Source organism: Ranitomeya variabilis, chromosome 1 (assembly GCF_051348905.1).
Source record: "Ranitomeya variabilis isolate aRanVar5 chromosome 1, aRanVar5.hap1, whole genome shotgun sequence".
NCBI classification, from domain to species: domain Eukaryota; kingdom Metazoa; phylum Chordata; class Amphibia; order Anura; family Dendrobatidae; genus Ranitomeya; species Ranitomeya variabilis.
Window position 1 is genome coordinate 686,729,234 of NC_135232.1, and position 15,911 is coordinate 686,745,144.

General features: G+C 45.1%; 1 protein-coding gene across 2 annotated transcripts in view; it reads left to right on the forward strand.

Annotated features, from left to right (window-relative positions):
- The window catches only part of SYNE2 (spectrin repeat containing nuclear envelope protein 2), a 424,330-nt gene that overhangs the window by 233,584 nt on the left and 174,835 nt on the right, over positions 1-15,911 (forward strand). For both annotated transcript variants that reach the window (XM_077265969.1, XM_077265976.1), the window contains exons 53-58: positions 1,808-2,067; positions 10,688-10,856; positions 12,488-12,634; positions 13,895-14,035; positions 14,114-14,296; positions 15,526-15,663. In XM_077265969.1, coding sequence (XP_077122084.1) covers positions 1,808-2,067; positions 10,688-10,856; positions 12,488-12,634; positions 13,895-14,035; positions 14,114-14,296; positions 15,526-15,663 — 1,038 coding nt within the window. The remainder of the gene's footprint in view (positions 1-1,807; positions 2,068-10,687; positions 10,857-12,487; positions 12,635-13,894; positions 14,036-14,113; positions 14,297-15,525; positions 15,664-15,911) is intronic.

Below are 15,911 nucleotides of genomic sequence, written 5' to 3' on the forward strand. Positions count from 1 at the left end.
CATTTTCTCGTTAATGTCTCCTTAATTAGTACAATGATCTCATAATAATAAATTAGTCTTTATTTATATAGTAAAATACCTTTGAAATGGCTCCTGTCTGATCAGAGAAGTTGTGCAATCTCTTGGCGTCATGCTGTAGATCAGAAGGACCTTCCCATGTTTGTGGGGGAAAAAGATCTGTATATGTTGCATTTTAGTCAAATCCCTGCTCATTCAGGGCTTAGCAGTCCAATAGGTGGCCCTAATCCGTGATCGACAGCCTTTCCTGTATAAGTGTGCACCGAGAGAACTGCCAATCACCTTTTAGAAACACCTCCTTGACTCCTAAGCTCAGAATGAGCAATCATTTATATGGATAAAATGCAGTTTATACAGAATTTTTCTCATAAACCTATATATCCAACTGTTCAGCTTTAGCAATAAAACATGTTTCCTGCAGGTCAGATGGCAGATGTTAGCTTCCCTTTAATCCAGAACCTGATGGTCCAGAAACTTTTTTCCAGCATAAAACTTCAATATATTATGGAGATGCAGATGAAACCAAAAGATTGTGTATAACATCCAGCCCCATTGCCCCTGGTGTATAACATCTGGCCTTTTGCCCCTGGTGTTTAACATCCAGACCTATTGCCCCTGGTGCATAACATCTGGTGTATAACATCCGGCCCCTTGCCACCATTGTATTACATCCGGCCTCCGGTGTATAACATCTGGTCCCTGACCTCTGGTGTATAACATCTGGCCCCCTCATCCCTGGTGTATAACATCTGGCCCCTCATCCCTGGTGCATAACATCTGGCCAATTGCCCCTGGTGTATAACATCTGGCCCCTCATCCCTGGTGCATAACATCTGGCCAATTGCCCCTGGTGTATAACATCTGGCCCCTCATCCCTGGTGCATAACATCTGGCCAATTGCCCCTGGTGTATAACATCTGGCCCTCGCCCCTGGTGTATAACGTCTGGCCAATTGCCCCTGGTGTATAACATCTGGCCCCTGGTGTATAACATCTGGCCTCTCGCCCCTGGTGTGTAACATCTGGCCCCTTGCTCCCGGTGTATAACATCTGGCCCCCTCGACATGCCTTCTGCCATTACTAACTTGATAGAGTGGCTGGTGGCAAAGAGCTCACTGATACCAGTGCGGTCGTGTAATAGGAACCACCGGAGTAACAAGTCCGTTCATGACATTTCTAGTCTCCTTAATGCAAGCCTTACATCACTAAGCACAATGCCAACAGTCAGATGGAGTGGTGTAAATCCACCACAGGAGCAACTAGATGCCAACACACTTTTAATCGCCTGCAACTAGAAGTCCCATTTTCCATTTTTTTTAAATATCTGAGCATAGCGCCATACAGATGTGTGTCGTTGTACTTTGTATTACTCTGCCCTTTCAAGTGATCAGAATTAATGTGTGGTACCAAGCACAACCATAACAATATGCACGCCACTGTTCAGTGCAGTTTCCAGGGATCAGTAAAAAAAAAAGATTTAAATTATATATAATAATAATAATTTTTATTTATATAGCGCCAACATATTCCGCTGCGCTTTACAAATTATAGAGGGGACTTGTACAGACAATAGACATTACAGCATAACAGAAATCACAGTTCAAAACAGATACCAGGAGGAATGAGGGCCCTGCTCGCAAGCTTACATTTTTTAAATCCTATAATCTACCATATTGGCTAATCTAGCATTATTAGGCATTTATCCTGGAAGACACTGAATGAAAACCAAGTTTATAAGTTTAATGACGCTGCCGGAGTCTAAACACTTTGCACATTTCCGTGTCTTACAGATGGAGCGGGAGGTGATCCTTCTGGATAACTGCCAAGAAGAAGTTCTGGATAGGCCTGAGATGAAATGGAAAACGGCACAGCTCCTGTCCTCAGTCACAGAAATCAGCCGCTTAGAGGAGAACTTGAAAACGCAGAAGCTGCAGTTGACACTTCTGATACGTCGACTCCAGAATATATTGGGAAAACCAGAGGTCGATGTGGAGACGCAGATGGCTACAGCAATCATGGAAATCAATTCAATGGAAGACAAGTGTAATAAGTGAGTTTAGGATTGTTACTTTGTAATATACCTTATGATAGAAATCCGCTTCTTTCTCCTGGATTGAACATTTTTAACATTCTCAATTCACCTGTAAAATGTGTCTTCAGGGGCTCCAGATTTTCCCATTACTGAGATGACAGTTGGTGCTCATAAAGTTCTATGGAGAACTGTACCTGATGCTTCAGTAGAACTTGCAGCGGAATGTCTGTGTCGGCCTCTGGCTCTTCCCCTCTCCATAGCATTTTAAAAACACCAACTGTCATCTCCTATCTCATCTATGCGAAAATCTGTCTTCACTGAATACAGATTTTACTGATTTTATCCATGAATTGAGAGTAAAATATCAGTCCAGGAGGAGAAAGATCCCAATTTGCTCTCACACTGTTAATGCTGGATAATCCAGACACTGTGCACACAGTATGCTGTAGGGATTCAGATGTCTGCAGTACATAGTGACTGCAGACTTTCATCAGAAGACCAGACATCCCTTTTACAACCCCCGTTTCCTTGAATGTCTAGGATTTTAAATAGGCTAGCGTTCACTTCCCTGGTGGTATGGGGGTAAGTAAAAGGGTAAAGCCCCCTAAGATCATATGCTGTAATGATCTCTCCATTGAGGATTTGCATATAACCTAATGTTATTGTTGCGCCTCCTCTCCAAACTCTTATAGCTCTCCTTATATGTGTCAGTCGGGGGTATGTATCGGAGCAATCTCTGCTTCTCCAAAATCTTCCCACTGTTCAATTTTATATAACTATGACTAAAATAAGGATGGGCAGTGCATAAAATTTCCAATACAATCTATGCAAAAATTAGATGCCCCAGTCCTGATCTCGAGGACCGCGATGGGGGAGCGGTTGGTCCTCATGACTATCTGCTTGTGAGCACCGGAGGCCTGACCGCTGTAATTTTAGCTAGACTAATGGCCTCGTTTCCAAGATACATTACTCTGACTGACAAATTAATCTAAAATGAAAGTTATTTTGGGTATAGTGCTGTTAGTATTGCCCAACATTACCTGCCAGATTAAATTGGGCTCTTCACACAATTGTATCACTCTCTTCTATTTGGATTTCCAGACATAAACATCATATTACTGGATCCGTTTTAACTATCTAAATCAGACGTAGTGACGCACACTTTATCTAACATATCACACCCTCAGTGCCTTGGGTAAAGCAAAGCTTTTCCCAGAATATAAGCCCCCTAGGTCACGGCCAGTTCTAGACATTGGGAAAATAAGCAGTTGCACAGAGTCCCCATTTTCTAGGGGTTTCCAAAGAACCAGGAGCAAACTAAAGCTACTATATGTGGGGTACTGAATAGTAGCTTTATATGGGCTCTAAAAAGATTGTTTTCAGCAGTATATGGCATTTTATTGTGGGTTGTATATGGCAGTATTAAAGGGGATGTCTATGCACATAGAGTCACCATGCAGTCAGGCAGGTAACATTCTTCTGCCATTCACCAAACCAAGACTTGTCTATCAGATGCCAGAAAAAGAAGTGTGATCAGTCACAGCACAGAGCAGGTTTCCTCCAGAGTCCAGTGATGGCATTTTAAGAAGATGGACTGTACCGTGGATACCTGTTTTGTGTCGGTTCCGGAACTCTGTTGTCCGGGGGAAAGCTTAAGGGACTGGACCAAACCTTGCAGGAAAAAGCAGGGGGTATGGCTAAGGGTACACAGCCTCAGCGCACGCGCGGAAACAGTCAGATTTGGCGGGAACAGGCAACAGAGATAAGTGAATGCTCCGGCCCGCGAGTATCGGCACAGCGCAGGCCCGCGCCCGAGCATCGCCGTTACCGCTGACAGAGACTGTGAGGAGAGGTGTGCAGTCTGCCTGTTGGTCACCACAAAGTGAGGTGCCAAACGCTCCGGACCCATGAATACTGTGCGCACGCCGCCTAAGAGAGACAGGGTGCACGACTGCCATCTGCGCCTCAGTGTAGATCTGTCAGACCATGAGCTCAGACAGTGCAGTGGCCCACGCTTCCCTGGCCACATCAGTATATGGACTAGGGGCTCAGCGGAAGGTACCGGAGACCACTCGCTGTCACTGGAAGACGGATCGTCGTTGCCTTCAGGACCTCATCGGACAAGCACCGCTCCAGCCGTTGTGGACGCCATCACCTGCTCTGTGATGCACCACGTTCTAAGAAGCGACTGACAGGATAAGTTGACCCAACAAGCAATGTTAATACCTTTTCTACTGTTCTTTAAGCCTGCATATTATTTACATTTTGAACTGTCTACCCCCCTGTTAACTGTTTATCTTCCTGCAAGGAGTATTCCAGTGCTAATTAAAATTGTTAACCCTTGCTCTGCCTCCTGCCCGTCACTGCATCCTGCAACCTGTCCACACTTGGCGTAGTCGGCAAGATGCAGTCTTCGGGCACAGAGGGGACAGACCAAGCAGTTGTTGGTGCCCCAGGCACAGGGGAACCAGACCAAGCGGTCGTGGATGCCCCAAAGGCTAGTATACTGCTGGGATCAATGTTGAGCAATCTCCCGAAGTTTACAGGGAGCAACACTCTGCTATGGGACTGGACTGAGCGGGTCGGGGCAAGTTGAGGATGCACCCCATGACCCCCGAGATGGAGGCAGAGATTGCTATGATGGCACTGGATGGAGAGGCAAGGAGCTCTGTCATGTTTCCACCCCCTCCCCATAAGAGAAATACCTTCTCTGAGGTATTACAAATCCGATAAGAAATGCATGGAGACCCCATAGACGTTGGAGAGTTGCGCATGCGCTTGTTTAGCCGTGTCCAAAGGAAGGGCGCCGAATCCTGGAGCAGATGCGGGCCGAACTAACGGAACTCTCACTACAACAGGTACAACAAGTTGAAGCAGTGCTAGAGCGATATCAGGATGTTTTTGCCCGTCATGACGATGATTTTGGATGTACCACAGCTATCACCCATGAGATTCCAACAGGGAACACCGCTCCCATCAGGGAACGGTACAGGCAAATCCCACCACAAATATACCAGGAGGTGAAAGAGTTGTTGGTGCATATGCTACAGAGTGGAGTCATCCGGGAGAGCCAAAGTCTGTGGGCTGTGCCCATTGTTCTAGTAAGGAAAAAAGACAGGACCCTGCGCTTCTGTGTAGACTACCAGAAACTGAACGCTTGTACTGTGAGAGAATCGTACCGAGAATTGAAGAATCACTGTCTGCTTTGGGAAAAGCGAAGTACTTCTCGTCGTTATATCTGGCCAGTGGATATTGGCAAGTGCCCATGTCCGAGCATGACCGGGCAAATACAGCATTCATACTGCCTATAGGGTTGTTCGAGTTCAACCAGATGCCTTTCGACCTCACCAACACACCCGGGACCTTCCAACGATTGATGGAGAGATCTTTGGGAGACTTGAACTTCGAGGCTACCCTCATTTATTTAGATGATATCATCGTTTATGCAGCCACCTTTGAGGCGCACTTACAACGGCTGGAGCAAGTAATGAGCCGGCTGCAGAGGCACGGCCTGAAAGTAAAACCTCAGAAATGTCACCTCTTCTGCCAGCAGATTGAATGCTTGGGATATGTCGTCTCTGCTGAAGGAGTGAGACCATCGCATGAGAAGATAGCAGCAGGACTGGATCATCCTGAGACCGTGAAAGATGTCCGGACCTTTCTGGGACTCGCCGGGTATTATCGACGGTTCGGAAAAAACTTCACTCGCATTATTAAACCGCTGCTGGAGTTGTTAAAAGGTGTACCGTCCTGCGCAAAGAATCGGACCATTCAGTGGGGAGATGGTCAGCAAGAAGCTTTCCGAGCCCTGAAGATGGCCCTGACTGAGGCACCCATGCTGGCCTATGCAGACTTTTCCCAACCCTTCATCCTTCACACTGATGGAAGTCTGCAAGGACTAGGAGCAGTATTGTCACAAATGCAAATGCAGGGCGGAAGAGAGCGAGTGTATGCGTATGCGAGTCGGTCCCTCCACAACTCCAAACAGAACCCAGATAACTAGAGTTCTTTCAAGTTGGAACTACTGATGTTGGTGTGGGCAATGATCGAGAAGTTGCTGAGTCCCTGTCAGGATCCGAAGTCTCGGTGCGCACCGATAACAATCCTCTGGTTCATCCAGAAAATGCAAAATTAGGGGCCCTGGAGCAAAGATGGGTGGCTCGCATGGCCAAGTACCAATACAAGATCAACTATCGGAGAGGAGCAGAGACCACAAATGCTGATGCAACCACCGATCGACCAAACCGCTGCATGACCAGCTCTACCCTCGCCTACTGTATTCTCACCCATCCCTTGTAGATTGTGAGCCTTCGTGGGCAGGGTCCTCTCTCCTCCTGTACCAGTTATGACTTGTATTGTTCAAGATTATTGTACTTGTTTTTATTATGTATACCCCTCCTTACATGTAAAGCGCCATGGAATAAATGGCGCTATAACAATAAATAATAATAATAATAATGCTTTATCCAGGGTGACTCACGAACGACCTGGACCTAACCGGGATGAAGAGCTGGAGGCTGAAGAGATTCCTGAGTTTCGTAACTCCACCAGGACGATTGCGGCAGTGCAGGGACAGATGGGAGAGGCTTCCCGAGGGCACACACTGGGGCGACCCTGTGACAACTGGGTACGACTTCAACAGGAAGATAGAGAACTATCTCAGATCAGGCAATGGGTGGTCTTGAAGCAACTTCCCAGCCAAAGAGAGAGAGACGTCCTGTCCCCAGGGACCCTACAAATTCTTCGACAGTGGGAGAGGCTCCAGTTGAAAGATGGCCTGCTGTATAGGAAAGTGCAGTTGGCACAAGAGTTGGGGGTTACCTGGCAAGTGGTACTCCCGGAAAAGCTGCTCCAAGAGGTAGCCACAGAAGCGCATGAGAGAGGAGCCCACTTTGGCCCGGAAAAGACGTTCCAGTGGCAGGTCTACCATCCTCGACTGAAAGCTGCAGTAGATGAAACTTGTTGGCAATGCAGGAACTGTGAGTTCGCGAAACCCCCAGAACAGAGGGCCCCTACACAAACCATCATGATTCTGCTCCCCTAGAGGTGTTGATGATTGACTACCTGACCGTAGGCCCAGCACACCTTGGATATGAACACTGTCTGTTAATTACCGATCAGTTACATAGTAACATAATAACATAGTTAGCAAGGCCGAAAAAAGACATTTGTCCATCTAATTCAGCCTATATTCCATCAGAATAAATCCCCAGATGTACTTCCTTCTAAAGAACCTAATGACTGTAAGATACAATATTGTTGCGCTTCAGGAAGACATCCAGGCTTCTCTTGAACCCCTCGACTGAGTTTGTCATCACCGCCTCCTCAGGCAAGGAATTCGAGATTTTCACTGCCCTAACAGTAAAGAATCCTCTTCTATGTTGGTGGAAAAACCTTCTCTCCTCCAGACGCAGAGAATGCCCCTTTGTGACCGTCACCTTCCTTGGTATAAACAGATCCTCTGAAAAATATTTGTGTTGTCCTCTTATATACTTATAAATGGTTGTTAGATCGCCCCTTAGTCATCTTTTTTCTAAATTAAATAATCCTAATTTTCCAATTCTCTGGGTATTATAGTCCCCTCATCCCCTTTATTAATTTTATTGCCCTCCTTTGTACTCGCTCTAGTTCCATTATATCCTACCTGAGCACCGGTACCCAAAATTGTACACAGTACTCCTTGTGGGGTCTAACCAGGGATTTGTACAGCGGCGGTATAATGCTCTCATCATGTGTATCCAGACCTCGTTTAATGCACCCCATGATACTGTTTGCCTTGGCAGCCGTTGCCTGGCACTGGCTGCTCCAGGTAAGTTTATCATTAACTAGGATCCCCAAGTCCTTCTCCATGTCAGATTTAAGGGACCGACCAAACCTTGCAGAAAAAATCAAGGGGTGTGGCTAAGGGTACACAGGTAGATTTGGTGGCAACAGGCAGCGCACAGCAGAGAGAAGTGAGTGCTCCGGCTTGCAAGTATTGGTACCGCGCAGGCCCGCTCCCAAGCATCGCCGTCACCGCTGACAGAGACTGTGAGGAGAGGCGTGCGGTGTGCCCGTTGGTCACCACGAAGCGAGATGCCAAACGCTCCCGGCCTGTGAATACTGTGCGCGCACCGCCTAAGAGAGACCGGGTGCAGGACTGCCATCTGCTCCTCGATTCCCCAGTGTATATCTGCCGGACTTTGGTGAGCTCAGACAGTGCAGTGGCCCACGCTTCCCGGCCACATCAGTATATGGACTAGGGGCTCAGCGGAAGGTACCGGAGACCAACCGCTGCCGCCGGAAGACGTATCGTCGTTGCCTTCAGGAGCTCATTGGACAAGCACTGCTCCAGCCGTTGTGGGCGCCATCACCCGCTCTGTGATCCACCACGTCCTAAGAAGCGACTGACAGGATAAGTTGACCCAACAAGAACTGTTAATACCTTTTCTACTGTTCTTTAACCCCGCATATTATTTACATTTTGAACTGTCTACCCCCCTGTTAACCATTTATCTTCCTGCAAGGAGTATTCCAGTGTTAATTAAAATTAACTCTTGCTCTGCCTCCTTCCCGTCACTGCATCCTGCAACCTGTCCACAGCAGCTTTCCATCTGATGCTGGCATTGTGCTTTGTGATGGAAAGCTGCATGCAGCTGTTCAGCCATGAAGCTCCTGGTGGGGGTGCAGTGTTTGTGCTGATAATATACCAGAGAAGGCCTGGATTCTGTAGTTATGGAGTTAGCGGAGCCTTGGAGACTTTTCTGTCCTCTGCTCCTCAATACTCTGCTCCCCCGCTCTGTAACGTTACGTGGTCTCCACTTTGTGGTTGAGTTGGTGCGACTCCTTCCACTTCTTAATAATATCACTCACTGGTGATGGGGGAAGATTAAGGAGGAAGAAATGTCAAGATCTGACTTGTTACCCCTCTGGCTCCTGTTACAGGACCGCGTTGGTATCAAGGAGCTCTGCACCACCGGTCATTCTGTCACGTTAGTAAAGGCAGACGGCCTGGTGAGGTGCCAAATGTTATACACTGACCTAAGCCTAACATCCTCCATAATTCGAACCTCACACCTCCATCTGCTGCGCCAGTTCTTTGGAATGCACTACCCCACATGATGCAACTGTTACCTAGCCACCATGTTTATGTCTGCTTTAAAAAAAATCTCTTTAAACAAACCTATCACCTCAACTCACTAACCTAACTATTCCCTGTTAACTCCTTCTAAATATTATTCAGAATCTGCTCCCTCCTATGCATCTGTGTCCACACTCTTTAGGTACATGATAACTGTACCTGATATTTGCACTTAAACACACAGACTGATGACCGGATTATGCAGCTTTATATTATTACAATTTCTGGATCTGAAATAACAAGCACTTTTCACCTGTTGTGTCCCCCTATGCCCTTGTAGATTGTTCAGCCTGTCCTACCTTGTAATGAATTTATTGTTTGTACCTGTTCCCGCTTAATTGTAAAGTGCTGTGGAATATGTTGGCGCTATATGAAGTAAAATTATTATTATTATACACTGAGGAGCAATGGGGCTGGATTTTACACATCTTGGGCCAGATATTACATACTGGGGGGCAAGGAGACGGATGATAAACACCGGGGAGCCAGATATTATACATTGGGGAGCAAGGAGACAGATGTTATACACTGGGGAGCCAGATATAATACACTGGGGAGCACGGGGCTGGAAGTTATACACAGGGACATGGTGCCGGATGTTACACACTCGTTGCAATGGGGCTGGATATTATACACCGGTGTGAGGGGCTGGATGTTATACATCGGGGGACCAGATATTATACACTGGGGGGCAAGGGGCTGGATGTCATATACCAGGACGAGACGCCAGATGTTACACACTGGGGTGAGGAGCCAGATGTTATACATGGAGGCAATGAGGCTGAAAGTTATACATCGGAGGGCCATATATTATACACTGGGGGGCAAGGGGCTGGATGTCATACATCGGGATAAGATGCCAGATGTTATACACTGGGGTGAGGAGCCATATGTTATACACGGGGCAGTGGGGCTGGATGTTATACATCGTGGGGCCAGATATTATACACTGGGGGGCAAGAGACTGGATGTTCTAGGTCAGGAGCAAGATGTTTTACTGTACACCGGGGCTAAGGGTCTGGATGTTAAACACTGGGGAGCGTTTGGCCAGATGTTATGCATCGGGGAGGGGTAATGGGGCTGGATGTTAAACAATGGGAAGGGGTAATGGAGCTGGATGTTATGCACTGGGGAGCGTTTGGCCGGATGTTATACACCATAAGGTTGGTGGTGGGGCAATGGGGCCAGATGTTATACACCATATGGTTTTCGGGAGGAGGCAATGGGGTCGGATTTTATACATCAAGGAGCGTTTGGCCAGATTTTATACACTGAGACTGAATGGAAATCCTTAATTCAATGATTAAGACATTAGGACCAATAGTTTTGTACATATAGTATATTGTAAGTGGTCTCCGATCTGTGGCTCGCCAACTGAGATGAAACTACAACTCCCAGTATATCCCAACATAAGCATAGGTCATGCAGTGGAGATCACTGGCCCGATACAACATGCATTTGCTAAAACCATTGTTGGGTAAACCATAGTTAAAATCCAGTAATATTTTTATAATCTAGACTTCTGCAAAAATCTCAAAGAAATAAGCAGGAAATTCATAAAGAACTTGAGGACCGAGAAGCTTTAAAGTGTGATTTCTCAGCTGTGAAACAATCCGTTCAGCAAGCAGCTTCTACACTGGAGAACCTGGAGTCGGGAGACCCGGAAGCCACCAGGGCATCATTGCAGGTGAGAACTTCTGTGGGTTGTGATTTTTTTTTTTTTATTGCAGAAATTGCTGAAAAATCCTTACTTTGGAAAACAAAACAAGTTATATACCAATTTTTTTTTCTTCATTTTTTTTAATTGTATGTGTCTTATTAGGATAATTAAAGGGGTTGTCTGTCTACATTACATTTAAAAAAAACACTCAGAGTGGCGTAAAAAAAAAAGCAAGTAAGCAAACAAAGTATTCACCTTACCAATCCCCTTTGCTGTAGTTCTAAGGCTTCCTGGACTCCGCACTAGTCTGTGTACTTCCTGCTCTGCCTGGTCAAACAGCCAATCACCAGCTGCAGCGGTCACATGTCTATCCAGACGGACCCTTAGGAGTTGTGCACCATTCTCAGACGGTCTTTACGAGTCTAAGAAGCTGACACCCCCTTTAGATAGTTTGTGTATATTGGTAGTCTGAGAACGATCTGGGTCGACAGGCAGTAAGGGTCATGAGCCCATACAATTCATTATAGCCATTATATCATGTAGACATGATTAGACTCCTGGTTAAATTTATTTTTTCACCATTATGAGCGTTTTCAGTGGCTGTTTAACCACTTTAAATAGGTTATGTACAGGGACAGTCTGAGAACGATCTGGGCCAGCAGGCATTAAAGGTCATATGCCCTTGCAATTTATTTTTTAGGTGCTCTTTGATTTAATTGTTTAGGCTAATAGCTGACCAAGGGGGGCTCTTTGGCTCAGGGACTATTAGTTGTGGCTCTTTGTTGAAATGCTCTGTGGGCTCCTAGTTAATATCTCCATTTATAATTTTCTTCTATAAGTGTTGAGATCTCCAACGATTATGAAATCTATGAAAGAAACCTAGTTGCAACTGCTCATTTTCTCTGCTGCGCCCCCGCAGGATAAATTAAGCATTACACATTGTGTAATGTAGGAATAAACTGGGTCCCCGAGAACCCACCCAGACCCTTTTATTAACTCAGAAATACCTTTACGGAGTATTTTAAAGGTTTTCAAGACCCTGCCAGGTGAATGCTTCATGGTGGGACACATAAAATCTGTCATCTTTCTAGAATGAGTATTACAGTAGATCGGTAGCAATTCACAAAGGCTTAGTAGACTGAACTACATTCCTACCAGACGGTTGGCCTAGGTCCAGACCGGTTCAGCAGCAGAGAGCAAATCTTAATAGTCCAATGACTCTGAGAGCTGCGTACGAGAAACAGGAATATTTGTTTACATCTGAGCATCGTACCCCGGGGATTGAGACCTGCAACAAGGGCACAGTCATCAGCTTGTGTTTGCATCTTGCCCGTCTTGGCTTTCAGGAGAAGAAGACATCCATTCTTCTCTGTCTCCTAATAGCACTCAGCTCTAGCGATCTGTATAATTATAGGAAAGATGACACGGCTGTCGCCAGGCTGCCCGCCTATCGGACCCCTATTGTACTTATTCTTTTAAGTGTTTTTTTTTTTGTTTTTTTTTACCTTTCCAACAAAGCATCACCTAAGGTGAAAGCAAAACCTTAGTCTTAGACTCACTTGCTCAGCTGGGTGGGGGAAGTTTCCATATTCCGCCCGGTATATTTGTAGGAATGGCTCACTGTTTACTTAATGCAGCTCGCCGTTTCCTTAATACAGGAGGTTCAGGACTTGATCGAATCACAGAAGGAAACTGTTAAACTTACAATGGAAAAAGTCAGCGCCCGATATGCAGAACACGTCCCGGCTGAAGTTCTCTCACGGGCAGAGGAATGTCAGGAGTATTTGCAAGAGGTGGAGGAAAAGGTAAGTTTTCTTAGACATGTGCGTGTGTGTAGTGGCAACTGTTTTCACAAAAGGACTCGGTGAACAGTCGCAAATTAAATCGTTCATAGACACAAAGCTGTTTATTACATGGGTTTTATAAGCTCAGTCCTATTCACTGGAAATAAAACTGAGACAACCCAACCCACAACTGAGATACCAGACACAACCCATGCACAAGGGTGGCAATATTTGTGAGGAAAAAAATCAGTTTTTAAAATCCTGTACAACTTCCAAGTAGGATGTCCATATTCCAAGTAGGATGTCCATAGAGTTCCATAGTTCTTCTATTAGAAGAAGCTACAAACTCTCAAATTTAGTGTTGCTCTTGCTTAAAAAACGAGCAAATAATGGGGTGTTATAACTTTATATACAGGATAGGCTATAAATGTATAGTAAATGAGGGTACCGCCATTGGAACCAGCTCCGTCGCCCGCAGCTGTCAGCGCAGAGGTGGTCGGAATTTTAAATATATTGTATGAGAATTCTGAGCACTTCTGAACCGTCTGCAGCACTCGATGGAGCCCTGAACTCCAGATGCATGCAGATCCCATTATTGGGGCCCATATCTATCACACGTTTATGGCATATCAAGTGGATATGCCATAAATATATGAAATGGGAATACCATATACTCACTGCCATCAGCCAGTATTATTTGTGTGCAGCCAGACAGCCAGAAAATACTTGGCCAGACCAAATCCACCAGGGCAGCAGCTGCTCTTCAGTCTGAACTATAGATATTGAACGGGACTTAAGAGACCTCTCTATTGAGTATAAAAGCTATAAAAAGTATAATAACTTATATCCGCCTGTTTGTTAAGGAGTTTTCCATTTTTGGACAACTCCTGTCCTCTGTCTACAGTTTGTTTTAAAAATAGCAAACTGTGCTTTACTTCCCCTCCCCTTTCCAGCTCTGAGTCTCTGGCTCTGTTCTTGGGGTCTGACTTTGTCTGCAGCGCTAACTCTACATTGACAGCACTGCAACTAGTCAGTGGCTCAGCCTGAATTGACTGCACTAACTGACTTAACTGATTGACTGCAGCGCTGTAGACTTGATATTGTCCCTGCAAACAATAAAAGACTTCGGGATCAGTGGCTGAAAATAAGAGCGAAAGGCAAATAAAAGCATCTAAGGAATACTAAAACAATGTGATTGAATATATATGCTGCTCACCTAGGGAATATGTCACATTAATAACTTTATCAAGCATTAATCATCCATCCATGGTCCATTTCCAGGTGATGAATGAATTCTCGCAAAGCTCCCCAGAGAACATACTGAACAGAAAGCTGAATGAGATAAAATCCGGGCTGCAAAGTATCGAAGCTCACTTAACAGAAAAGAGCCAAAATATCCTCCAAGCCAAAGAACTCCAGAATGTGAGGCCGCAAATCTTCTCCAGGGCACAGAAGGGACAAAATGAACCATTTTACCATTGTGACCTCTTTATTTTCTAGAAACTGTGGGATGACGTGGATACATTGCTCTCTAAACTGCATGCGTTGGAGGAGAAGGTTCATGAGATGGGCGAGGAGGACCCCAGTCAGGCCCAGGAGTGGATGGATAAATTAACCGAGCCGTTCAGCTATTACCAGCACATCACACACCTTGTGGAACGCAGGACTACAAATCTGAAGAAGGTGAGTGCCGGGTGTGGAGGGGCCACTATTTGTAGTAGTCTTACAACCGTCCGGTTCGGCTAGCTTTACGCAAAAACAACTCGCAATGCGCAATTCATGTCTGCTTCTTGTGTTTGTACTGCTGCATGGTAAGCGTGAGCAAGACCTATAAATGTCTGCCCGCTGTGGGAGGCCCAAAAATTCCTGTAATGCACTTAGATCTATCTATATATTTATATCATATGTACTAACTTTTGCTGACACTTGTCTGGGAGGTTTTGTTGCTCACAAAAAGTGCTGCCAAATATTTCTCAGGTTTTTTGGCCACAACTCCTTTAACACTCTGTTTCCTGCCCCTAGAATGTGCATTTTAGAAAAAAATGAGTGTAAATGTAAAGACAGGGCACCCCAGTATTATGTTCAAGAAACCTTCCAAGTTTCATGAGGCTTTGACATGTCTCAGCAGTGGATTTAACAAATCTTCTGTGAATCCGGGAGGTAGCTCTTTTTTTTTCCCCTAAGTTCCTCCTAGACATTTCAGGAGGGTTAGCAAGTATGATCTTTCCTCTACCTCTCCCTTACTTGTTTCCCTTTTCCTTACCTTTCCTTTATGTTACTTTTTCCTTTCCTATCCCTTCCCCTTCTTTCTCCGTTCCCTTTCCCTCCTCTTCTTTCTTTCATCCTTTTTTCTCTATCTTTCTTTCCTTTATTACCTTTGTTTTTTATCATCCTTTCCTTTTTTTCTCTTTCTTTCCTTTCTTCCTTTCCATTTTTCTCTTCCTTTCCTTTCTTTTTTCTCCTTTTTTTACTTCCTTTTTTTTCTCATCCTTTCCTTTCACTCTCTTTCCCACCCTCTCTTCCATTACCCCATCTATCCCTCCTTCCTTCCCTCTCATTCTCTCTCCATCTTGCCCTCTCCCTTTTTCACCCTCTCGCTCCACTTTTCTCTTGCATAGATTTTTTTTCCCATTTGATAGTAGTAGCATTCTTCTTTTCCTTCTTCTCCACCTCTTCCTCCCTTCATCTTCCTCTTCCTTCTTTGTTCTTCCTTCTTTCATCTACTTCTTCCTCCTGCTACCTCTTATTCTATCTCCTCCAGCTTCCTTTTTTCTTTTTCTTCCTTTTCTTCCTCTAAAATTGCGTATTTTGTGTAAAATGTTTAATCTTCTGCCAAATCTAGTAGCTTGTAAATTAGGATAGATGACTGGGTGTAAACCTGATTACCTGAGGGGCAATGTCTGTATTGATAGGCGGCTAGTAAACTGGAGGAATATGAGGACACCCTGAAGATCACTCAGGCCTGGATACAAAGCACGGATACCCTGCTGAATGAAGAGATGAAGGACTGCTCTGCTAAAGTCCTGAACAAGCACGTCATTGCACTAGAGGTCAGGAATAAGGCACATATATTGTGATAATCTAAAACTGCAACACATTTATTTTATTTTTCTGGAAAAAAATGATAAAATTGTAAAATTTAGTTGCACCAAATCCAATAGTCCATATGTCCTGCTGGGCTGTATGTCCATTGAACATTGCAAAGCACAGACTTTACACTAGAAGAAATGGCTGCAAATACTTTCACAGTTTTTTACCATCACTTGGGGTCCCATTATCTGAGATCCCTATATGTTAG